The sequence below is a fragment of the Leucopleurus acutus genome (assembly GCF_964270905.1).
Source record: "Leucopleurus acutus genome assembly, chromosome: 6".
Taxonomy (NCBI): Eukaryota; Metazoa; Chordata; class Mammalia; order Artiodactyla; family Delphinidae; genus Leucopleurus; species Leucopleurus acutus.
This window is the reverse complement of record NC_139149.1, coordinates 27,035,380-27,062,566: the sequence shown is the minus strand read 5'-3', so window position 1 is coordinate 27,062,566 and position 27,187 is coordinate 27,035,380. Positions and strand designations below refer to the sequence as shown.

The window sequence follows — 27,187 nt, the reverse complement described above, 5'->3', positions numbered from 1 at the left end:
ATTATACTATTTGAAGGATTATTTACAGCATTGTGTAAACAACTGCTTTAATTATCACTAAATCTGAAACCTGTGATTATCTAGTTTGCATACAACAAACACCCAGATATTAAATTAAGGTTTCTGGTTAAAAAAATGGAAAAAGAAAAATAAACACTGTAGATGGTCCCCTATACAATGAAGATGCTTGTACTTGTGTCTGTATGCTCTTCTGTGTGTGTCTGTGTTAGAGAATCATACTGCTTTAGTCTAAGCCCATCCCTTTTTACTATCATTCATGTTAGAAATTGCTTATTAAGTTTAATACTAAATTACAGGGGAAAAACCAAAACATAAGCATTAGTATCACAATAAAAATAAAGCTTGAGAACTACAGATTTTTCACTACTTGTTTTTCTACCAATGATACTGCAAACAAAAGGAGAGTGAAGAGTATTCTGCTCTCCATCTATGTCTACAAAGATTAAGCCATTGAAATTGCTGACAGTGATCTCAGTGTTTCACACAGAGGAAATTAAAGACGATAACAGGATACTCTGTGCTTGGACAGACAGACCCTTAGATAGTTAGATGCATTTCAGGAAGAATTTAAATAAACCCCACTTCTTGTATCTTCTCATACACAGAAAAGCATTATGATCATTACCTTGAGATTGCTGTTCTTTGTGACTAGCTGTAAGTTTCTACCAAGATGTATGCTGACTGCATGTATTCCCTAACAGCAACAAAATCACATATAAACTAGCCTTCCCTCCCTACCTCTCTGGAGCACTTCCTCAGAGCTATCTGAGAGGCTGTCTCCTGTGTTAGAGTCCTCAGTAAGACCCTGGATAAACCTTAACTCACAACTCTCATGTTGTGCATTTTTCTTTCAGTTGAATGTTTTGGTGACCACAAAGGGACCAAGAGCTGACTTCTCTCCTTTGCCTGAACTCTACAAGTATCTGGAGCCTTGGGCCCAACATGGGCCCCTTGTGCTGGTCCACTTCCTTGGGGAGTCCAGACAACTGGGTATGTCTCTCCTGGGTCTTGGATCTCACATCTTGATTGATGATTCTGAGTTTTATTTGGTGGTTGTTAAACTCCTTGCCATGAGGGGTAAGGTTTTCCTTGAACTTAGGTTCAAGAAGAGGCAGCTGGGTTACCAAGTCGAAAGACACTGGGAAAAGTTTGCTCAGTTGAAAGATACTGAGTGGGTTACCCCCCGTCGAGAGACAGCGGGCGGTTGCTCAGTTGAAAGACACCAAGTGGTCTGGACTAGGTGATTAGGTAGGAGGCTAGCCTGGTGTCTTTCTTGAATACCTTAACAGAGTTTGTCTGAATAAAAGTCAAGATACCATGTGAGAGCTCTCAGCTCCGAAGATTAGGGACACAGCTCCTCCCAACCAGTTGCACTTTTCTCAGTCAACTGGGAAATTTATGGGAGTGGCAGAGGCAAGCCCTCACACCATTCAGTGTGAGTAACCCACTCATTAAAGAAATTTGCTCTCGGGACGCACACATAACATTGGCCAACCAGTGCTCCAGTCTCCATGGAGATTTTATACAGTCAGGGGGAGAAACTGAGACCTGTGAAAGCCCTGAGATGACTCTAGGGTGCCACCCAGAGGAGTGACATCAGCCCACCAGTCTTCAATAGTAATTTTATCCTGAAAAACCAACACTAAAATGGGAAACAAAGCCTTCAGATCAGAAGAAAGCGGTACCAGATAAACCCGGCAGGGTATGAGCCAGAGGTTTATGTTTATAAGGAGCTTATACATGCAAGTAGTTAATTGGGAAATGGAGGAAATGTCATCCTGAAAAAGGTCAAGATGGGACTCTCTTGACATTCCAAAACTGGCTTTTACAAATGCAGTCAGAGGAAGCTGGCTTTATAAAACATCTTTTCAAAATTCTGACCCAAAGGGAACAGAAGTCCTTCTAGGAGGAGCTTACAATTATCTCCCTGAGCCTTTGAGATGTAAATGTTTTACCAGGTCCTCTCAGGAAACTCTTATCTAGACTATCTCCAATTTCTGAGATTAAAAAAAAAAAGGGTGTGTGTGTGGGGGGGGAAGAAGCCTTTTAAAACCCAAGTGAGTTAACTTATTCCAACTGTTGTTATAAACCAGCAAGTTTTACATTGTAATACCCGATTCTTGACTTAAGTTTTAAAATGAGGCTATGCGATCTCTGGTTGTGCCTATTTATATGTCTGTGTGTACACTATAGATATATGTTTCTACCTTTGGTGATGGTATTATCAAAATTAAACTGTAAAAAAGAACTATTTAATTGGCTTAAAGAAAATTAAATGCTTGTATACATTCTCAGAAATACAATACAAATTAACCCAAATGGTTTTTTTAAGATCACGATTGCCAACTGAAAAAAAAAAGCACAACCTGAGAGTTGTGAGTGAAGTTTTATTTGGGGCAAAATGAGGACTATCGCTCGGGAGACAGCATTTCAGACAGCTCTGAGAAACTGCTCCAAAGAGGTAATGGGGAAGGTCAGTATATATATGATTTTGGTGATGGTGTTTCTGCTAGTCTCATGAAGGTTACTGCTAGTCACAAGGAGCAGATGTCACCATGAAGGATTTTAGTGCTTTTCTAGATATGAGGAGATACAAGAATTGGGTTCATAAAATCATCTCCTGAAAATATCTAACTATCTGAAGACCTGTTTTTCCCAGAGCACACAAAGCTTCATTCCTGATCTCCACCCTGAACACCTTTCAGCGGGTGTTGAAGGTCAGCAGCTGCAGCAGCTCCCGATTTAATCCTTGTAGAGGTCGATGGCGAGTGCCAATGCCAAGTGCCAGTTCGTAGTTGACATGATCTACGATTAATCTTTACCCAATAAAAACAAGTTTGTTGGTTTAACTAAGAGTCCTATCTTTAGAATTAAGAACATTATATGTACAACTGTTATTGTGTCCGTTTACTAAACGTCAAATAAGATCATGTTATCTCTAACAAAATTGGTCAGCAAGAAAACCAATGATATTTTCTTAAAGAAATTTAGATCCAAATGGGCTAAGACTTTTTTAGATGAATGCTTTAAGAACAATTATGTCTTATTGTATGTCTACTTAAAAATAGTTTCTCCAGATCTTCCAGTAACTTGAAATTTTAGAGTTTTACTAAGTTAAATGATGGGAATTCATTGAATGTCTAGATCATTTCCAAATAATAGAAAATACTGGGAAATTAATTGCTAAGCAAGTCTAAATTTATCTACTTTTGTTTTCCTATTTAAAAAAAATACCTAAAGATGTTTGGTTTATTGGTCACATGTCTTATACCACAGTGAGGAAAAATTACACTGTGAAAAAATGTGTTTCTAGAGGTAATGGAATATGTTCGTAAGTTTGCCAATCAGGCACGCTCATGTGACAAACAGTTCATAACTGCTGACTTCTTGGTTTTTGCTAGAGATTGGGGTTTTTAAGGGTTGAGAATTCTGATTAATATGTGTAATTAGAACCACTAAAATAAATAAAACATCTTTGTATGCAAGAAAACTTTTTAAAAGGGTAAACGAAAAGCATTCTGTTAAGGGAAAACAAAGTAATCTTGTCCTAAAGAGAGGTTAAGAGAAAAAGGAAAAAAGAGCAAGGGAAAGCATAGGACACAATCTGGAAGAAAAAAGGCAAATTACAGGGTTATGAAAAGAAACCCTGAGAAAGAATTTGATGTATGACCAGGGCTGGCAAAGATTAAAATGAACTTAATTGGCTGAAAGAATTCTAAGAATATTAAATTAAGCTGGTGCAAAACTAGAATTTGAATTTCTCTCTGTTACGTCCTCTAGCTAATGTTGGCATGTCTCCAGGGGACCCTGAAACATCTCAAAGAAAGATATTAAACTAATTAGGTTTATTTGTTATATTAAATTACATGATTAACATTGTTAAATGATGATAAACCTTAGGTAATATTGTATGAGTAAATGTTATCAATATAAATATTCTAGAAGTTCTAGGAAATTCCTAAAATTCAGATGTCCTACTCTAATGTTATCATAGTCCAATTATCTTAAAATGTGTGTAACAGAAAATAACCAAATTTCTTTGTCAATTGTAATCGTATCTTTAACCATGCCATTTTAAGTCTTTTGTCACGTATAGATAGTATTATTTTACTCTGTCGCTTTTATTAAAATTTTTCATCTTCAAGAAGAGTCATGGAAGGACTTTTTTTTTTTTTTTTTGACAATTACAGGTTTCTGATAGCTTTCAGATTATACTACTGAACTGGGTATGAAATTAAAGAATTCTAGTGAAAAATCTGATGACTTCATAAAACCGTTAACAGGAGATCAAGATCAACAACACTTAATTGCATATGACTGAATGAACTGATGAATATGGTTATAATTTTTATGACCTTTTGTCTAAAATATTACTGTTTATCTTTGTTTTCTTGATATAAGGAAATCTTTCCTCTTATGCTATGACTCACACCAATTTGATAAATTATACCTTTGTAAGCAGAATTGAAACATTTATCTTTTTCTCTCTTCCTGATCCCTCTAGAAGTGGAAACTCCTTATTCTTATTTTCATGGAAATATTGTTATTTGCAGAAGTTCAATAAAAATCTCTTCTCTGTTTGACAGGTTACAATGGCAACGCTGGTTATATTAACATAGCTTTGACCGGAATGCCTTATTTGAGAATATGCATAGAATCGGATATAACAAGTCAGCTTTAAAGAACTAAGATGGACTTTATGGAGCCATAAAGCCCCTTAGAGAAACAGCCTAGTGCCTTATTTGCAGGGTTCCCAGCATCCTTATCAGGTGAATAAGAAAGGACCCTCAAGGGCTTCTCTGGTGGCGCAGTGGTTGAGAGTCCGCCTGCCGATGCAGGAGACACAGGTTCGTGCCCCGGTTCGGGAGGATCCCGCGTGCCGCGGAGCGGCTGGGCCCGTGAGCCATGGCCGCTGAGCCTGTGCGTCCGGAGCCTGTGCTCCCCAATGGGAGAGGCCACAAGAGTGAGAGGCCCGCGTACCGCAAAAAAAAAAAAAAAAAAAGGACCCTCAAGATATTTCGGGAACCTTGAGAAGGGAGGAATTCACCCAAACCTATACAGGTAAATCTGATGGCAAGTCCTAGGCATACTTTTCGTGGCCTTGAGAAGCCTTAATGAAGTTCAGTCAGGGACTGTTTATGACAAGCTTCAAAAAACACAAATTTAAAAGAGCCTATATAATCAACTCCTATTCTTGGTACACTTACGTAAATAATCAGGCCGAGTTTATTGAAACCAGACTTACTTTGTAAACAAGTTAGTCTTAGTTTGGCTGTATTTGGTGGAAATGAGGATGACTTTAGACAAAATATATGTTTCAGTAATATACGTTTATAGACATCAAGTTCCTGTGCTATTAATTATCTATAAGGTTTTGGTATTTACTGCCTGAAACTCACTTCCTGGACGGCTCCTGTTGCTATGTTACATTATCACAAAAGTTTAAGTCACTTGTTAAAAGAACGTTTTTAGCTTGTTTCTGAAGTTTCTCACAGTAATCTATGTTTGGCTAAAGATCGGATACCCTATGACTACAACCAGAAGAATACATACTGGAAAAGACATCATTTAAAGGACTCTCTTCAGCTTAGATGGAAAGGCCCTTATCAGGTACTCTTAACTAGCTCATGCACAACAAGACTAAAGGGAACTGACTCTTACGATTCATATTTCCCATTTAAAAAGGGCCCTGCACTGGACTGGTATATAGAGAGGATTGCTAACCTCAAACTCACCTTGACACAATACTCAAACAGAGAAGAAGCCATACCCACAGCAGGAAGAGATGAGGGCATCAGAAGCAGATAGCTATTCCAAGATGCCACACCGGACCTTGATTTCTTGGATTTTTACATGTGAACCAAATGTTTTTGTATCATGGGCACAACCCTATGCAAATTTTTAAAAATCTATCTCATTTTTTGGTTTATAGTCAATTACCTACATCCAGTACTTCTGGTTCACCTTGGTGGATTTCTCCGCTCCAAGGATGTGATTGGATGGTACCTTAGAAAATTTATTTTAACCTAAATATGAATTTTCTATCAGAGTTACTCAAGCTCAATCAGAACAATGAGCTAAATTTAATTCAAAAAACATAACCTCCCACTTATCAGGAGGGACTCTTCCTCAGTTATGGAATGGATTTATATGGGTAACACCAGGCAACAGTCGTTAAAGTTTAATGACTCTGTTGGGCTTGTAATAGAACACATTTAATGACTCACATAAAAAGTATCAGATTTGTGCCTTAAGCAATCTGCTCCCTCGTCTTGGTGATCTCAAGAACTCGTTTGATGCTGGAAGTTCATGGCATAAATCCTTACTATGACCTTATTAATACTTCTAGCTATAGAACTTGTGTTCTGCTTACAAGATAGTTGTAGATTTGGTAATGCAAGAATAAACAGCGTTCTCCAACAAAAGCAGTAATGACTAAGAGATTTGAAATGTTTGATCGAATATATAGTTCTATATAGAATTAAAATGATTATAATAGTGTAACTCTAGATATGGGAAGAAACCATCAGGGAGAAGCATTTCCTGGACCGTAACAGACTAGTGAGACAGGTGGTCCAGAGACCTTTATGGTAACCATTAGAAAGGCCCAATTCAGTCATAGCACATTGGGTGGCCTTTCAACGAAATCCTATGAAATCCTTGACGTAGGGCCCTAGGACAAATTGGTAATGAAACGGCTCTCAAACTTTGGTTGAATTTATGACCAAAATGGGGGAACTTCCAACAAAAGAAGAGCAAAGAGTATGTCATTCTCCATCCAGGTCTACGAAGATTAACCCATCGCAGTCACTGACTGACCGTACACTCAGTGCTTCTAACAGAGGAAATGAAAGACAATAAAAGGATACTCTGTGCTTTGAACAAATAGACCCTTAGATAGTCAGACGCACTTCAGGAAGAATTTTAATAAACTTCACTTCTTGCGTCTTCCCATACACAGAAAGTGCTATGATCATTACCTTGAGATTGCTGTTGTGACTAGCAGTAAGTTTCTACGAAGGTGTATGCTGACTGCATACATTTCTTAACAACAACAAAATCACATATAAACTAGCCTTCTCCCCTCCTCTTGCGAGCAGTCCCTCAGAGCTATCAGAGGCTGTCTCCCGGGCAACAGTCCTCAGTAAGCCCCTGGATAAACCTTAACTCATAACTCTCACGCTGTGCATTTTTCTTTCAGTTGACACTACTATATAATTCATTTGGTTGATTTTAACAACCCATGTATTTCATGAAGTTAGCCAGTTGTTTAGGTGTCATCTAGATACTGAAACATACAAAGATCAACCAGCTAGGCAAAAGCATAGCAGTTAATAATTTAGAAAAGAAATTCTAAATATTAATGTAATTCTTAGGATAGAGTTTGCAAGCAAAAATATAACAGTTCTTCAGTATTTACCTTAAAAGTATATATTAAATAGAAGTCAAATTCATCAAAATTTTGACAATTGATAACACAAACTGTACTGGTTGCAAAATGAGTAAGTATCCTAGGATTTTCAATTATTTCATTCTCAGTTTACAGATACAAAACATCATTAGCAAACCTTCAAGACAAAGAAAAAAATTGGCCATTAGTTAAAAACTTTCTTTCCCTCTCAAGGAAATTCTGTCTCGTCTCAAAGATATAGACAGAGTTGCTAGGATAATGGCTTCTGAAGGATTATGTAGGAACATGCAAACCAAGTTCCATTAAATTGCCCCTGAACTTGGAATTATTCCTGTCATATACATTCTATCCCATCATATTGTTAGAGAATAAGAATTTGTTTTATCTTAGAAACATAAGCAATGTTGCATAAAATTATATATGAACAAATTTTTATAGAATAAAGTATAACATTTAATTTGATGTTTCTATTTGTGAGTATACGTTTCACCTGGACTTACAAATGGGCTTCTGATTTGTGTGCAGAAATCCTGTTAAGCGCTCTCATGGATTTTGTCAATCCATTAGAGTGAGCTAAATGTAAAACAATCTGGTATGCAATGCTTTCAAACAAAGGTCTTGAAACTGAGAGAATTAGCACTTGAATTGCTCATGAGAAAAAATGGTCATCCGTGCTTAATTCTTCAATGTCAACACCAATTTTATTAACCCAATTATTATTTTGGCATTTTCCTTTCATTCTTCATTCCCTGAATTAAGTTTTCTGCAAATATGAAAAAAACATTCAATGAAGAGATGTTCTGCCATATTTATCTAGATAAGAAGTAGGATATATATGACTACATCAATTATTTGTATATTACAGGCAAAAATTGCTCTAAGACCTTGATTAAACTATTCACTGCTTTAATTTCCATTAAATTTCAAGGATGTAAATAGAACCAATAATTAGCATATGCCACAAAAGCAGAATCTATGTATGTAATTCGATTTGATTTTTCTATTTTTGGCTGCACTGGGTCTTCCTTGCTGCACACGGGCTTTCTCTACTGAGGTGAGCAGGGACTACTCTTAGCTGTCGTGTGCAGGCTTCTCATTCTGGTGGCTTCTCTTCTTGCAGAGCATGGGCTCTAGGTGCAGGGGCTTCAGTAGTTGCAGCACGTGGGCTCTAGGGCATGTGAGCTTCAGTAGTTGTGGCGTGCGGCTCTGTAGTTGTGGGCTCTAGAGCGCAGGCTTAGTAGTTGCGGCACGCAGGCTTACTTGCTCTGCGGCACATGGGATCTTCCCAGACCAGGGATTGAACCTGTGTCCCCTGCACTCACTGGCAGGCGGATTCTTAACCACTGCACCACCAGGGAAGTCCCTGTAATTCAATTTTTGCCTTCCACCACTAAAATTTTAAAATATCAAGTTACTTATAAGGTAATGGCAAAAGATAATGACATAGGTGAGATCTGCCTTTGATGTTCTTTACAAATCAGAGACTGCTTTCAAACTTGCTGAGATCCTGGCATGGAAAACATCAGAAACTCTGCCATTAACTACTCTAGGAAGTTGGTGGATATACTGCCATTTATGACTACAAAGATTATAAGCTGTATAGAGAAGAACTTCATAGCTTTGGAATGGTTCACATCTTTCATTTGTTTCACAAGTATTAATTGAGTATCTATTATGTGCCAAGCTTTGGCACTGAGGATGCATAATGGCAGGGAGGGAAAGGGAGGGGAGAGACCTGATACAATTTCCCATCCTTCTGGAACATATATTCTCCTTGATCAGTTTCAGGAGAGCATCACTTGCCTGAAGCTAAAGAATGAAAAGCACACCCTACCTGTGAGCTGTCGCCGTCTACTTCGAGTTGTTTCACAATTCGTGGAGCAGGGCGTAAACTTGGACCAAGCAGTGAAGGTGCAGTCATCATGACAGGGTACTGTACATTCTTGAACAAAGGGAGGCATGCCATTTGTCTGCTTGAGGCATTCCGTCATTTCTGCCGACTGGTTATTACCAGAGATGCACGAGACAGCTAAAAAAACATGGATTCTTCTGTTATGATTTTAATTAAATCAAGCTGCTGGTTCTTGGACGAAATTGCAGAATTCCCCAATGTTTGAAAAGTTTGGTTATCACTGTGATTGCAAAAGGTGTTCAACATAGCTAACCTTATTTCTCTCTGGAAATTAAACATTTATTGTTGTCAGTGGAGGTATTTGAGAATTTAATTGGTTTCGTTATTAATCCGAACCCAGCATTGACAGGCAACCAAAATAACATTCAGTAATTTTCTGTATGTCCTGCCTGTGAGCATTTGATCTCTAGAGATGATACAAAACTAGAAAAGAGAATCTGTAAAAGAATAATAATAGGAGGTCCACCCACATCTCTACGAATGACCCAGTTTCATTCCTGGATGGACCTAGAGTCTGTCATACAGAGTGAAGTAAGCCAGAAAGAGAAAAACAAATATCGTATATTAATGCATATATGTGGAATCTAGAAAAATGGTACAGATGAACCGATGTGCAGGGCAGAAATAGAGATGCAGACATAGAGAACGGACATGTGGACACAGGAGGGGAAGGGGAGGGTGGAACGAATTGGGAGATTAGGATTGACATATATACACTATCATGCATAAAATAGCTAGCGGGAACATCCTATAAAGCACAGGAAGCTCAGCTCGGTGCTCTGTGATGACCGACCTAGATGGGCGGGATGGTGGGGAGGGGTCGTGGGAGAGAAGTCCTAGAGGGAGGGGATATAAGTATACATATAGCTGATTCACTTCACTGTATAGCAGAAACTAACACAACGTTGTAAAGCAATTATACTCCCAAAAAAAAAAAAAAATCAACAACTAGAAAAAAAGAGTAATAGGAGGACAAAAAAGGACAAAACCACCAAAAGATCATCTGAACTCTTCCTAGATTTGATTTTTGTTTACTTGTTTAAATGGCACTTATGTAAATGGCCCTATTTTTCACTTCAGTCAGTATTTTAAAAGGAATTTCTGCTTTCTACAAGTAAACTTTTTTTCTCTTGCTAACATTTCAGGATCAGTTAAAATTTTTATTTCTTTTTTTAAATACAGGCATAATCTATCCAGATAATCCCCAATACAAATATCCTACCAGTTGCAGATGTTTCTCACATACTTTTTCGGCTGGAATGTCTCCAGTCATACCATGAACTGATAATCTCAAGATAAGACATTTTTGAGATTTTGCTTAATTTTTTGAGTCTTTGGACTAATGCCATTTATTTTATTAAGAATGAATGATATTTTTGTGCATCTTTTCTTCACCCTAATTATGGACTCTAAGGGTATATCTTTATTTTCTAGACCAGCATGCCTCAACCTTGGCACCACGGACGATTTAGATTGGATAATTTCATTTTGTGGGTACACAAGTGTGTCCTGTGCATTGTAAGAGACTTAGCAGCATTCCTGGCCTCAACCCATTAGATGCCAATAGCACACACACCCTCCCAGTTTTGAAAACCAAAAATGACTTCACACATTGCCAGATGTCACCCCCTGTTGAAAACTACACTTTCTCAACTGATTCCTAATCACGGATGTCTTTGAGAACATAGAGATCTGATGGCATAACTTCAGACCTACTAAACCAGCATCTCCGGGGGAGAAGTCCAGGAATATTTTTGTCTTTAAGTGTCCCAAGTGGTTCTGATCCAGCCTGTCCACTGACCACCCACTTTTAGCATGATGCCTTTGGACATGGTATTTGTTAATGGATATCTGCTGCGTTCATCATCCTAAAGAAACTACGGTTTAGGGTCATTTTTATTACAGCTCTTTGAAATCTACCAAGTCACAAGGAATAAAGAGACCACAGCCTAGGAACGATGCTGTTAAGAACTCTATATACGCTTCTTTAACACAGGGTAAGTATACACAGGGGCTTTCAGTGGCCCATTTCTCTTATATTCTGAGTTCCTTTCTTTATTCTGAGCACAGCAGAGAACAAGTCAACCTGAACACCATTTATCCAACTATCTATCTATCTATCTATTTACTGGTGAAAGCCAAACCTAGCTAATGCTTTAGGACAAAGGAATCAGCTAAGATGACAATGGATACACGCACAACACTTCCCAGTTTGTACATCTGCTCCGCAGCACGTGGGGCTATTCATTAATTTTGAATAGTTTTTGCTCTTGTTTTTATCCACATCCTAGGAACAAAATCCATGGCACATCAAACCAACATCACCTGCATTTTCTTTGTTGGGACTGTTATAGCCATGAATGATGAATAAAATAAGATACTTTCTTAAGTAGTGTACAAGCAAATGTTACTTGAATTTCATGTTTAGATAAATAATTTGGAGTTAATTTAGGGGATTTTTATCATGCCAAGTTTTCTTTTCCAAGATGACAATGCACTGAATAATATGAAGAGGAATTTTAAATACTTTCAAAAAGTACTGCTCTTTGAAAATTAAACCTCTATGAATATACAAATGAAGAGTTTTTCCAATGATAATACATTATTTTAAAATATTCACTTTCTAGGACTTCCCTCATGGCACAGTGGTTAAGAATCTGCCTGCCAGTGCAGGGGACACGGGTTCGAGCCCTGGTCCGGGAAGATCCCACATGCCGAGAAGCAACTAAGCCCATGTGCCACAGCTACTGAGCCTGCGCTCTACAGCCCACGAGCCACAACTACTGAGCCCACGCACTGCAACTACTGAAGCCTGCGCACCTAGAGCCCGTGCTCTGCAGCAAGAGAAGCCACTGCAATGAGAAGCCCCCGCTCGCCGCAACGAGAGAAAGCCCATGCACAGCAACGAAGACCCAACACAGCCTAAAATAAATAAATAAATTTATCAAATATTCACTTTCTATATTTCATTTCAATAAGTTTAAAATTTGAAAGCTATGATAAACATTCAATGATATTTTTAAGTTCTACAAACTGTCTAAATTAGAATACACTGGATTATGAATGTCTGTATTGAACCCTTTGCACAAGAAACTAAGAAAGAATAGCTTTAGCGTATGACAGAATTCACAGACACTGTTGTTAAGTGCCATGAATGCAAATTCCATCCCCAAACACCTGGGTGTTATGTGAACTGAGATGAGTTATTTAAATTGTTTATGCTTTGGTCTCCTCATCTTTAAAATGAGTATTATAAGAGCACATAAACAAAGGGCTGTGAGAATCCTCAAAGCCGTGTCTCACACCCACCAAGAGCCAAATAAAGGCTATTATTATTATCCTTCATATTTGTTTTAAATCAAGCAGGCTGATAGTTCTAGCAAGCATACATGCACACACTCTCGCTCACCACACCTCATTTCTTCCTTGGCCATCCTCAGATTAAGGTGAAGAGAAAACTGGGTGAATCTTCACCTGATTCTGTACTACACTTACAATCACCATTAGTCAACCGGTATACTAGATATGCCCTTAACACATTCGATGCATTCACAGGACTACGTAGAATAAATCAGATCCGTCACTCCTGCACAAAGTGACCCAGTAGTCTAACGGAGGCTTTGGAGGATCCTAAGGGCCACAGAATGCATTCAGAGTTGTAGTATGAACTTGACCCACGTTAGACTGAAGACCATTGCTCTAGGTTATCACTGATGATCAGCTCAGGGGTTGAGTGGCAATCGATATGCTACATGGCACGCAACCATCCGTTTAGGCCAGGCATTTTTGTTCTCAGATTTCTTCAGGTTCAAGATCCTAATTTACTTTCAAGTGTGAAAAGAACCACTAGAAATAAAAACATGAACAAGTTGAATAAAACAATTTACTTCTTGGGCATGTTCTAGTATAAAAGGAATCATTTAGTAAACATTTATCAAATGACGGGGCATTGAATGATACTAGAGGGTAGGCAAAAAATGAAGAAATAGCGGGCGAGAAGTATGCAGGACTGGAAACCCAACAAAGGAAAGATGGCAGATACATACAAAGGAAATGAAAAGGGAAGGCATTTAGAGTAAGTGGGGATAACTAGTAGCTAGAGGTACAACCCAATTCAGAGGCCCCTTCCACTGGGCAACTCATGGGCAAAGGATTTTTTTTAAATTTCTATCTTATATTGGAGCATAGTTGATTAACAATGTTGTGTTAGTTTCAAGCGTACAGCAAAGTGATTCAGTTATACATACAGATGTATCTATTCAAAGGATATTTTTAAACTATGTTATTTTTAACCTACAATATAGTTCTGTGGCCAATATTAAGTGTGTACGGACTCCTTAAGTCAAATAATTTCTTTGAGGACTAAATCAGAGGTGGTAAGTAGAGTGTACTTATCAAATTGTGGGCCTTGGTGTTTAACAGAACTAGAGACTTTCATTTTTTTTTTTTTTTTTTTTTTTTACTGTTACCTTGGGCAAATTATGTAAATTCTACTAAAACAATTAACTCATCCATACAACGGGAATGATAACACCTACATCTTATGATAAATTGATGCAGATGAAGTGTTTAGCACAGAACTAAGCACTTGGTACATCTGCCTAGAGAGTTTCTGTTATTATGAGGAAGGCTATTGGAAATGAAATTTAAGACATGGCTGCAAAGAAGATCCCACCATCTCTTGCCTTGGCTCAGGAAGAATTTTCCACATCCTACCAAACCCTCTTGACCCCTAAGAAATGTGACTGGAGCCTCCCTTCAATTATAATATTGAAGTCAGTAGGCTCTTCCAAGGACTGCATGGCCCTCCCAAGGATACTGTGTTATATTTCCAAGTGATGCTCTTGCGTTATGCTTAGTGTCTATAAAAACGGGGCTACAGTAAAAGCTACCATATAAGACCACAACTCCAGGGAGTCAGAAACTGGAATCTAAGGTCTGCTGGGAATTCTCTCCAGAAGCACCAGGATCAAAATCCCTAGTACTTAAAAGAGTCTAATGAGAAAAGCGTGAGTATTTGCACAAGAGTGCTGGCCATATTTTCACCTCCCTTACGGAGGTGGTCATATCCAACAAAAACAGTGCCACGCCCCTCTGCACTAATGCTGAATTCATGAGAATTTTAACATCTAAGTAATGCTTAGGGGCATATATTGTAGCAACGCTTTTCAGACCATTAGGAGCATTTGAGCTTCATTATTGATCACAAGAAGAATAAACATAAGGCAGAAAAAGTAGCTCATGCCCTGGGATGAGGAATAAACCTCTTAAGGTCACTTTCTCTACCCCCATGGCAGACTAGACACTAGGCTGCTTATACACCTGGATCTTTACTACCTATACCTTCTTCCCTAATAGACCTTACTGAAATTGACCCATTTATTCATCCATCCATCCAATCACTTGGTCACAAAATATAAGGAACTATGAATATTTATAAAAGTATTTTCTGTGTGTGTATGCAGATATACATATAAATAATCTAGCTTTTGGGAGGCTATAGTAGTGGCAGTGACAGGCAGGTAGACAGATAATAGGAGCACAGTAATGTAGTTTCCCTAAAGGCAATAACCAATGGGGAAATCCTGGTAAACAAGAGAAAAGTAGGTACTTCAGTCTTGAATGGAAAGGATGTGCTCAGGGCAGGCATGAAAAAAACAGGCCATTACAGAGAATGGACCTGTCAGACACCTGCTATTTAGATGAACTCTGAGTTCTGGGACTTGTGGATCACAGCACATCACTTGCAGGTCACAATCTAGAGAAAAGATGTCTCTTTTGATGGTTTTAAGTATTTAAAATACTGTACTATACTAGGGGGAAAGGTCTTTCCATCAGGCAAGGAAGAGGTATTCACTAGTGACCATTCCTGTCATATATTTCTACCTGGAATGAATCATTTAAGCAGAGTGGCAATTTGATGCTTAATTATATTTTATTTATTAAACTTGAAATACTGCTGTCTTTACTGGAGGAAAACTGTACTCCCAGGTAAAATGAGCTCAAATAGCTGCAGAACAATCTCATTGTGCATTGTTTGAAATTTAGCTCTCTTAAGCTTTGAGCAGAAAGCTCTCAGAGTAGCTGCCGGGGACAGATGGGTATTCTCATTAAGGAATGATGGAGAAGCAGGTGGCTGAGCTGAGCTATTGAGACAAGAGCTCTCAGACAAGAACAGTCACCTGGTAAGTGGATATGGTCGGGTGACCTGGAACCTTCCAAACATCTCTGTGATGCCTGAGGTCACATTTTCCTATTCATAGTGTCTAGCAATGTACATAACACATAGAATTGAGTTCAGCTTGATCTTTCTCTTAATCACCACACAGCCTGAGCCTTGGGAGAAAAAAATCACCAAAAAGGGGAAAAGAGTTACTAATTGCTTTCCACTGTTATCTAATTATTTTCAATTCTAGCAACATGAAAAGGAATGGCTTAGCAGGAAATGTAAAATTATCAGAGAATTTAGCTAAAGAAATAAAGCAAGGACCTGTATGAATTCTCAGTGTGTCTCGTAGTTAACTTTTTGAAGACGCTGGCTGTCAATGTGGGACGGTTAGGTGGCCTTCTTAGGCTTTCATAGTGACTGAAATCAGCGGATTATTAACTACTACTAAATGGCTAGTCTTTCTGTCCCCTATCACCTCTAAACTCTGATAGTCAGACACGGATAAGTTTGTCTCCTTTTCAATTATGGTATGAAGAGGGCAGGGGCTGCTGGCCTTATAATAGGAAATGATAATGTTCTACCTGGAAAGACTAAGTAAGCAATGGAATCTGCTACTTCAGATCTATGCACATTCGTCATCTTCACCAAGCACACCCACATTACTTCCCCAAAGTTGCTCCTGACCAGAGTTCAACTCTAACAGTTGACAAGGAAGAGTAGGAAGAATTTGTTTCAAGAGGTCATGATTTCCAGGAAATGAGGGTGACATGCTAGAAAAATAGAAGAGCTGTGAGCTTGCTGTCCTGCAATCATGAACAGCTTCAATCAGGTAACAGAACCCAGTTTACATGCACATCAAGGAGAGGAGGGGAGGGGGCGGGCAGCCACTGCTCAGCTAACATGACATTCGAACAACGTGTTCTATAGGGCAGACCCTGCACTGCTGGCCTGGGATACACAGATGAAAGAAACATGGAAATGAAAGTTCACTACGCCCAGGGTCCTGCGAGAGCATGGCTCTGGGGCCTCAGGCACTGCACAGTCAGGAGCCTTCCTGGATGGAGGGGACGCACGAAGGATGAGTAGGATGCACCTAGTGAAGACAGGAGCCTGGCACACCTTATGCCTGTGCAGACGAACAAGCGATATAACAGGCCAGCTTCCTGCCCCTGCTATGCACGTTCTAAGACCCTTGACCTCTCCTTTGATAAGGCTCGTAACATTTGTAATGACATGTTCCATGTCTGTGTAGCAAGGTCCCTAATTTAATGAAGCAATGCCAGGTTGCCCCTAACACATGTGGGGACCAGCATTGGAATATAAGAGGAGGTCACAAACCACAAGACTAAAGAGTTAGAAGTTATCTTTGAAATTTACAAACCTGTAATAGATCAGTTCTATTCTCCTACTTAACATGTATGTCTTCATGACTTGGAACGTGAGGGTTCAATAAAAATCCTGGAATGACTTGGAGTTTCAGGCTGGAATGTGGCAGCACAGGGACTGTGGGCCCAGCCCTGGGTGTCTGGCCAGCCCTCTTCTCCTTTCACTCCCAGCTGGATTCTATCCCCGGAGGGACCGTCTTACACTTGTGAGTGGGCACTACAGTCAACCCCCCAAAGCTCAATTCACAAATCAGCCACCCCTGTCCACCCATCAGATCTAGGCTGTAGAGTCAGACTCAGAGAAGAGGCCCCATAAGTTCTTGAAGCTGCTTCAGGGCAATTAGGGCAGGGAATTCCAAGGTCCTGACAGCTGAGCAGGGTTTAGGTAAGGGGATGGATGGGGCAGCATGGGCTCCAGTGAGGCTCCTTGCCTGTGGGAAAGAACAGGCTAGAAGGTCAGAGAAGGACCCTCTAAGGCACGGAGGCCAGGGCAGGCCAGCTCTTGCTGAGTCTAAGGACAGAAATGCACTCCACTCCAATGATTTCATTATAGACTGAAGCAATCTTTCTTAAGAACTCCCTTCCTAGCAGGTAATCAGGAAAGGTACAAATGCCAATTAAAGCTCTCTCGGCTTTGGCCATTTTAATTAGCCTCTTTCCTATTTGAAATAATTATTTTCAGGTAAATGTGCAGTTTTTCTTCTGGCCATTTCCCTTTCCCCCCTCCAGGATGGTATCTGGGTGCCTGACAGCCAGCAAAGGTCTCAGATCTGCATGAAAAAGGGCTCTGCCAGCGTCTGCAGTAAGAGTGGCCCTCGTCCACCGGCTGGCTGCTCACCCGGGTGACATCCACCAGGAAAGTCTCACTTCAGGGTGAAAATCTCGCAAACCATTCCCTCTCGGCCTGATGAGGGGCTGTTGTCATCTAAGCTGATGAGAACTCAGCCCACCTGGCTCCCTCCTGGTGTGGCATATCCGGCTGGGGCCCCGTGATCAGTGCTCTGGGAGAGTCAGAGCAGGTTCTCCTGTGAAGCCTGCCGGCACCAGCAGCTATCCCACCCTTCCCCGGGGCATGAAGGCATTTCTGCAGACTCTCTGTAGCACGGGAAACCCAGGGAGCTTCTGGGGCGGCAATAAGGTCCTACTTCTGGAGTGGCGCCTCGTAAGGCATCTCTTCCCAGAGTTCTTTTTTTGTTACTTTTTATTGTGGTAAAAGTCACTTAATATGAAACATACTATTTTAACCATATTTAACTGACAGTTCAGTGAAACAAAGTACATTCACATTGTTGAGCAGCTCTCACCGTCACCCATCTCCTGAATTTTTCACCTTCCTAAACTGAAACTCTGTCTCCATTAAACACCAACTCCCCATTCCCCCTCCCCACCCCCTCACCCCCGGCCCCTGGCATCTACGGGTGTACTTTCTGACTCTATGAATTTGACTATTCTAGGTACCTTGTGTAAGTGGAATCCAACAGTATTTGTCTGCACCTAACGCGTACTGGAATGCGTTTTTAAGGTTAACTCAATATATGTCCTGCAAACAGATTGCACCTTTTTTTCCTGTGCTATACAGTAGGCATTCACCAGCCATCTACTTCATACATAGTAGTGTACATACATCAATCCCAGCCTCCCAACCCATCCCAGAGTTCTTCCCAAGGTTGCAGAAAACCTTCAGCTCTCTTCTGTTTCCTTAGCCAAACTCTCACCTCTAAAACGTCAGCCCTGAGTCAGGGAAAACCACGACACACGTTCCTTCTGCTCTGCTTCCCCACCCTGCAAGCCCCCCTTCTCTTTTACTATCAATCACCCACCCTGGCAAGAAGGAGGGCTTTTCCTTCTCCCTGTTTGAGAGACACATCCGCCTCCCATCTGAGGTGGCCTTTATCCTGTCCCTTTCCCTGAAGCCGTAATGGCAGACAGGAGGCAGAGAGAGAAAGGACACAAATTTAAAAGCATTTAAAAAATATTGATGTGAAGCCTGCTATACATATGCTTCACCACCAGATGCTGAGGCCCTGGAGAGCTGAGCCTGAACTGACGTGTCTCCTGAAAAGGGAGCACACACATTAAGGCGCCCCTAAATACAGTAGACAGATTCTCTGAAGCCCCACAATGAGGTAGGAGGCAGGGGTTGTTGGGCAACCCGCCTCTGGAGAGCTAGGTGTCGGTGCTGAGGACCTAGATACTCTCCTGGACAGTTCAACGTCATTGGTCCTTTACTTCCAGGAAAATTTTTTTTTTTTTTTTTTTTTTTTTTTGCGGTACGCAGGCCTCTCACTGTTGTGGCCTCTCCCGTTGCGGAGCACAGGCTCCGGACGCGCAGGCTCAGAGGCCATGGCTCACGGGCCCAGCCGCTCCACGGCATGTGGGATCTTCCCGGACCGGGGCACGAACCCATGTCCCCTGCATCGGCAGGCGGACTCTCAACCACTGTGCCACCACGGAAGCCCCGGAAAGATGTTTTTTAATGTTAATTTGTTTCCAGGGTATTACTGTTTTCTGTTGCCACTGTAACAAATTACCAAAAATTTAGCCGCTTAAAAGAACAGAAAATTTTTTTCTTACAATTCTAGGAGTCAGAAGCCCCAAATCAGTTTCCTCAGGATAAAGTCAAGATGTCAGCAGGACTGCTTCCTCCTCGGGGCTCTACGGAGAAACAGGTACCTTGCCCTTTCCAGCTTCAGTGGCTGCCTACACCCTTCACTCCTAGCCCCTTCCTCAAACTTCAAAGCCAAGACTATGGCATGAGCACGGCCGCTTCTTCTCTGTCTCTTTGCTTGCGTCATCATACTGCTTCCTGCCTCCCTCTTATAGGGTCTTTTGTGATTGCATTGGACCCACCTGAGTAATCCAGCCTGTTCTCCCCACAAGATGCTTAACTTAATCAGTCACATCTGCAAGGTCCCCTTTGCCACTTAAGGTAAGATATTCACAGGTTCTGGGGATTAGGGTCTGGTCATTTTGGGGGCTGTTAGCCAGCCTACAACATAGGGCAAAGGTATTTCCTCCTAGCTCTGAGGCACTGCGTCATCCACTGGAGTAAGAACCAAACCTACCCCGTCGACTTCCAAAAATAAGAAGAAAAACAGAGTTGACACAATCAGGTTTACCGTGCCTTCCCCAGTCATTGTTTTCACAACAGGTTGGTTTTGTTCTGTTTTAATTCTCTGGTTTTTCAGTCACCCTGCCCGGCTTCCCTCAGCCACTCAGGCTACCTTTAGAATTACTCTCCCCACCCTCTGTTGGGTATCCTCAGGGAAAAGAAACAGGCAGACTTATTTCTTATTCAAGATGAAGCGTAAGTAAGAATGCACATCTATATCAAACAAAAGTGCATTCCAACGTCAAATACCAGGATTTGGGTGGGTCTGAGCCACGTGAAAGGCAAAGCCACTTTCTCCCATCCGACTATAACGCTTCGATTGTTGGCTTCATGAGTGAATGAAGGGACAATCTCTGCAGAGAACTATTGAAATTGAGAAGGGAGTGAGAACAGCTAGAAAGAATAGGAGGTTCTAGGTCCTGGAAAAGAAGGCTACGTCCATCTAAGCTCTCATTCACAGCAAGCGTGTCTTGTTGACCCTGCTCTGAACAGTCCGCTGTGAATGATACAGTCCACTCCACGCTTGAGAGCCAAGAGCTGGCCAGGGTTGGGATGGACATCAATATGAGCTTTCAGACGTTGTGTGGAATCGTCTTCCCAGCTTGCCTGTGCCTAGTTAGTCTGGCCTCAGGGAGAGGGAAGGGCTGCTCTAATCCTTCCCCTAGGTGGCCAGCACTGGTGTGGGGCATGGCCAGGAGCGTGGGTAGCATAAGTGGGAACTGACAAGGAGGCCCCCTAGCATTGCATCTCCCAGGACAGAGACGGGGGTCACCCTGGCCTGACCAAGCCAACTTCACTCAAGGACCAAACCCAGGCCCTCCCCCTTCAGACGTCAATCACCTGAGCTCAATCTACCGGCCATTCCACTTAGTGTAATTCTCCCAGTGGATGTCCTAGCGATTCCATTTCTGTGCCAACTGTATGTAGTAGAGAAGACATTTTCACTTGCTGTTATCCAAATGAGGCAATTTGGAATTAAAAGCCAGTTCTTGCCATATTCCAAGGGTTTTCATTTTCCCCTTGTATTTTTTCTCTGTGCAGAGCACAGTATTTGGAGATCCCATTCTTCAAAAACTACATTTGAATAAAATGTGTGATTATTACATGCTAAATGACATAACATGCAACTTTTGAGTGGAACACTGTGAGCTGTGGAAATTGAATTAAACAGTAAACCCGTAATTGCTTGTTAGGGTGCTTTAATTGACTCATAAGTACCATATGGGAAGCTGTGTGCCTGCAGGAGCCCAATTATAAGCTTGCTTATGGAAAGATACAACTCACTTTGCATGTTGGAAACATATTCCTCAGTTATTGTTGCCCTCTCAGGAAAAAAAAAAAGAATTTTCAAATAAATAAGAAATGCTTAATAAGCTAATAATGTAAACATAGTCCCTTGGTAACTTTGAAGCATTGTATTCAGGTTCTAATACAAGATCAGGAAATGAACAGTTAAAAATGCCCATTCATTTTATTCTAAGGGATTTTTAAGTCCTGAATCTCTCTGTGTTCACAGCTAACCAAGGAAATATACACAGGTAGGGCTCTTGGCTTCAAGGGATTTGTCCCCTAATTGAAAAACACTGGCAAGAATGAAACACTTCAGGAAAAAAGTGAACAAAATAAAATTACAAATGATTCATAAATTATATCAAAAACAAACAAAAAGGATAGCTAATACAGGTGAGAGTAACGAAGGAGGAAGGGAGATCTTAAACCTGACAGCTAATCTGCTGCGGCAGATTCCAGAAGGGAACGCTAGGACTTGTGGTCAAGTTACCCAGCCATGGTTGGAAGCAAAATGATCAGGATCATCTGTGGGCCTTGGGGAGTGGGAAACACAAGTCCAAGTTGACTACCAAGTAAAATCAGGAAATCAGAGTTTCAAGACAAGCAGGGTGAGCACCTTCAAAAACTCGAGTTGAGGGCTTCCCTGGTGGCGCAGTGGTTAAGAGTCTGCCTGCCGATACAGGGGACACGGGTTCGTGCCCCGGTCCGGGAAGATCCCACATGCCGCGGAGCGGCTGGGCCCTTGAGCCATGGCCGCTGAGCCTGCGCTCCGCAACGGGAGAGGCCACAACAGTGAGAGGCCCGCGTACCGCAAAAAAAAAACAAACCTCGAGTTGAGAAAGAGTAGTCATTAAGAATCCTATATCCAAGGAAAAAAAGCATGAAATTGTCCTTCTCTAGGACACAGTGTAGCCTGACAACTATGTCTGCATGCACACAAGTGGTCCTGGAGTAGCTTTAGACCCCCAACGATCTCCATTAGCCACAATGAAACCATCCAAAATAAATATTTAAGTACAAAGAGTAGCTTGCTTGTTGATGAAGCTGCAAGACAAGGCTCTTAATTCATCTCCAACCACTCCCTCCCCTAAGCCAGACCAAAAAAATATATACTCAGAATAGACAGGACAGGTTATGCAAACTCAGCTTTGAAAGTTCTCAGCCTCTCCTTCCATTTAAACTGCCTCTCTGAGTCCTTCCTCCTATGGAGAAATAGTAAAACCTGTGTGGAAGAAGACCATTTATAAATGCATATAAATCATCACATTCAGTAAGACATTTGGTAGCCATCACTCTAAATTAAATCATGACACTGAATAGGAAGGAGCCGTCACCACAACCAAGCTTTTTATACATCAGTGACTCTCCCCGATTTTACAGCACCTTAGAGTAGCTCCATTTATCTCAGTTGGCTTTCTTTCATTAAAAATAATTCAATGGGAATGACTGCTCATGGTAGAGTGCTGCTTTTGGGGGGTGATGAAAATGTGCTGGAATTAGATTGTGGTGATCGTTGCACAACTTTGTAAATACACTAGAAACTACCAAATTGTACACTTTAAAGAGTGAATTTTCTCTCAATGAAGCTACTAGAAAAACTTCATCATTTAAATATTCTGAATCTCAAATAAATCAATATAATTTTAGAAAAAGAGCTCAGAAGTCCTATCACAAAATTGTCAATTAGATGCTGCATTTCCGGAAATCCTGGGAATTAGAACTCTTTACCAGCCAGCCAAGAAATTATTCTCGCAAAACTTATGCTCAACACCGTTTATATTAACTTTCATAAACAATTAGTAATAAAGTTAAGATTTTACTATTAATGCAGTTCTTGTCTCATGTTTCTAACCTGCCAGGTTTTATTTTTAATTTTTTTCCTTCATTAAGAAAAAAAGACACTTGCCTAGACTTTCTGAGGCACCATGTTTACCAAGTTAGAATCCTGCAGAACCCTATTTGGAGGATATCAACTAACAGTTTGATAGAAGACAGAATTTCTGCCCTATGAGGGCTCATAAAACGCAACAGAATACTCAGCTTCCAGCAGGTGAGGAGCAAAGGCTCACTAATCAATATCTATGAATCACCTGCCTTTAAATGTGTTTAGAATATACGAGCATTGCATGGTGGTTAATTTCTCACCATGTGATAAAAATCTGTCAGGTAAGAAATCACCTAACTCCCCGTATAAACGTGTGTTCTTTTTCTTTCCTTCCTTCTATATCATGGGCTCATTAGAGGTGTAAACTAATGATGAGATGCTTTCTAGTGTTTCCAAGTCATTTTTCTCACAGCCACGAAAAAGACATCAGATGAGATTCCTTCAGAAATATCTTCCACGTCTAAATTCTGTGTTCTTCTGTCGAATGAAGCCCTCAAGTCAAACTGTATGAAAGTTTTTTGAAATTTCTTTCATGTGTCTGGAAAAAATTCATACACACTTTGTTCTACAGAATATTGTCTATAAGCATGCAATATGCCAGAAGCTTTATGCTTCTCCGGTCCCTATTTTATGTACACGTATAAGGGAAATGTATATTTGGCAGGTGTGAAAGAATGAATGTGCTAATTCACACACTGCATGTGGAAAGTGGTTTATTCCATCTTTAAAGGAATACGGCAGTATTTACATAAGATTCACCTGTATCTCTGCAAACAGCTGTTGTGCAACCAACGACTGAATCAGGAGGAAAAATGGGCTGGGTATTTTTTAACAGTTGCTCTGGGTTCGACAGATGGATGGTGCTTTAGTTACCTGCCGCACTTCACAGAAAGGCACAGGGAAGAGTTGGGCCAAATCACTGCAGCGAATAATTATAGATTTAAAAAAAAAAGTACTTCCTCTTGGAGCATAAGATTCCTCAAAGCCTTTGTAAAACAGAAATTTTAACTACATCTGCCACGAAATAAGCTATCTGGATAATGAGTGCTATATTATTACTCAGAAAGCTAAACTTCATGTCATATAATCATTCCAGTACCAGTAACTAAGCAACCAATGAGATGTGAAACTCGAATTTAGAAATAATTTGGTGTTCTCTATTGAAAAGCAACTTCAAACACCCAGGATATTAATTGTTGCATTGCTACAGAGAAACAATAAATCAGCCCCGTATCCACATTTATCTTCCCCCCACCCCCTTACTAAAGCATACTACATTTTCTTGTGGATCTGTTTACTTAAAACATCTAAGGAACTCTCCTTTTTCTACAAATGATTTCCTCTTTGTAGATCACTATGGGTACTCACGCTTTACATGGAACCGTAATCACTGCCATTATAATAAAGTGTCTGTCATGTGCAAAGCTGATGTCATGTCAAGAAGACATTCGTTTTCATTTTCTAATCTCCTTCTCCATAGACTGCCAAGATGCTGCTGAAATTATGTTTATCCATTCCCATGTCCTCTTTGGTCCTCTGGAGACCATGCATTTGCTACATCCTTTAAGATAAGCAAATTTGTTACACTTTTTAATTCTGTTCTAGAATCTCAAACTTAATAAAACCCCATAATAAAAGTCTGAATAATGGTGTATTCAGAGGATCATACGCACTATATATATTCAGTGGTCATACAATTTCGTTTCTCTCTCAAGACTTTTAATGAAGGACAATTCACTTCCCATAATATGTAGATGGATTCCTGAAAAGTTGTATGCAAGAAATATGAGGGAAATGAATCTATTTTAATGCAACAGGGAAGCCTGCTATGGAAAGGCTTTCTATCCAGAATAATGGTATTTAACCTCAAAGGTGCATTTTTTTAATGTAAACAGCCAATATTGTGCTTATTGCGTGAAACTGAATTTGTTTAAAAAGTGATATATATCTCAAAACCAAATGCCTCCAGTTTCTTTTTCTTTTTTTTCTAGATTTTTTTTTTTTTTTTTTTTGATGTGGACCCTTTTCAAAGTCTTCATTGAATTTGTTACAACATTGCTTCTGTTCTATGTCTTGGTCCTTTGGCCGCAAGGCATGTGGGATCCCAGCTCCCCGACCAGGGATCGAACCTGCACCCCCCATATCCGAAGGCTTAGTCCCAACCACTGGACTGCCAGGGAAGTCCCTCCACTTTCTTATGTGTAATTTTTTACCAGCTAAAATTAGCTGAATTAAGGTTCAAACTGTCTTCCAATGGCTTACCAGTTATGAGTGAAGTTGGGAACTTGAGCTAATTTTACTTTTAAGCACTGAGAAATAATGAATCTTAATGTGACTAACAATATTCAATCCATACATTTAACTACTTTCAGGAAGTACTGGCCACCTGCGTGATTGTAATCAGATCTTCTCCTAATAACACGTTTTACACATTTGTTTCAAATCTTCACAGCACCCAAGTGAAACTTGCTTTACAGCCAGAGTTCATGCCAGCAACCCAGACCCAAGAACAATCTGAAGAGGCAACATGACCAGTCAGGAGAATGAGTCTGGCTCTGGCTTTTCCTATAATAGCTGCATGACCAACTGGGCTAGGCTCATTGAGACTTAAGTGTATTTATATGCAAAATGAAGGAGATGGACCAGGATAATACTCCTTGATTATATTATGGGTACACGCACGTACAAAGCATTTTGTTGTGTATTGTTACCATCCATGGTTCTACTGAGAATGTGCAAGATTAGCACAGTCAGCTGGTACTAAAGCATTTATGCATAATTGTTTTTATTTCACTTAGTGACATATTGTTAAGTACACACATCATGCTAACATGCGATAGAAAACATTCTACAATTTTGGTAAAAACAAATTCCATACTTCTTTTAAGAAGGCATTTTAGATAACAAATATAAATTAATTAGACTTCCAGGTAAAGATGGCAGAGTGGGAACTTGCATACACTTCTGATTCCTGCTTAAACTTCATTCAAATTTTGTGAGTCCTTAACACACTAAAAGAATGGGACAGAACAGAATGGTGTCATGGTTCTGGAAGCTGTAAGTCAGGGGACAAGAGGTAAAGGATTAAACAGACTGAAGAAAACATTAAATTCTAAAGTGTAAACTGCAAAAGCCAAAGATTAAGCTGTCTTACGTCACAGAATCTCTAGAAGTGGGGTTGAATGGGGGGAAACAGGGGTGTTTAAAAGAGCAGAAATTGCCCAGAGTGTTTATAAAGCAATCAGATGCCCAGCTCACTCCTCATGACACATTGCAAGAATATTGACTCCCCTCCACCCAGCCCCTTTGCAAAAGACTGGAGGTTAAAATGACCATATCATAGGCTCACTGAACTGGAAGCAGCCAAAGACCTAGTTGAGAAGATTTAAGATTACTTGATCATGGTCATACTGGACACTGAAACCTCTGACCTTCTTCCCTAACTCAGCTCCCAGAAACTGACAACTAAGTCTACCTCCTCAAGGCACCCCATGTGGAAGTCTTCTTTAGGAAATACAAAGTACAAGAGGAAAGACCTAACTCCGTTGACATGAAAAGTTTCCCAACTGAACAGCCCAGCTGGATCATGCTATTCTTAAGCTAGCAGGGGCAGCCAAGTTCATGTAACTCGACTTTGCGACTCGTAAAGAGAAGCGGAAAAACAAGGATTATCAGGTATCTGAGGAAAATGTCGGCGTAAAAGAAAGAGTAACCAATACAAACCATGAGATAAAAAGTTGAAACACACTGAAATCTTGTAAGGGGAAGAAAATTGAGAACAAAAGGACTAACACTAAAACAATATATATATAAATATTTCAACCATGACTCTGGAACTGAATGATCTGGAAGAGGAATGTTGAGCAAATAAAGATCCTTTAGAAATTAAAAGAAAGTAGCAGAAACTAAAAAAGAAACTCAACAGAGTGTAGGATTAAGTTGAGAAAATCTTTTTCAAAAGCAGAGTGAAAAGACAAACAGATGGAAACTAGGAGAGGAAAA

General features: G+C 40.3%; 1 protein-coding gene across 1 annotated transcript in view; it reads right to left on the bottom strand.

Annotated features, from left to right (window-relative positions):
• The window catches only part of THSD7B (thrombospondin type 1 domain containing 7B), a gene marked incomplete at its 3' end in the record, with an annotated part of 763,972 nt that overhangs the window by 252,982 nt on the left and 483,803 nt on the right, over nucleotides 1-27,187 (bottom strand). Inside the window, exon 12 of the mRNA XM_082841629.1 lies at nucleotides 9,267-9,461. Within this exon, the coding sequence (XP_082697755.1) occupies nucleotides 9,267-9,461 (195 nt within the window). The remainder of the gene's footprint in view (nucleotides 1-9,266; nucleotides 9,462-27,187) is intronic.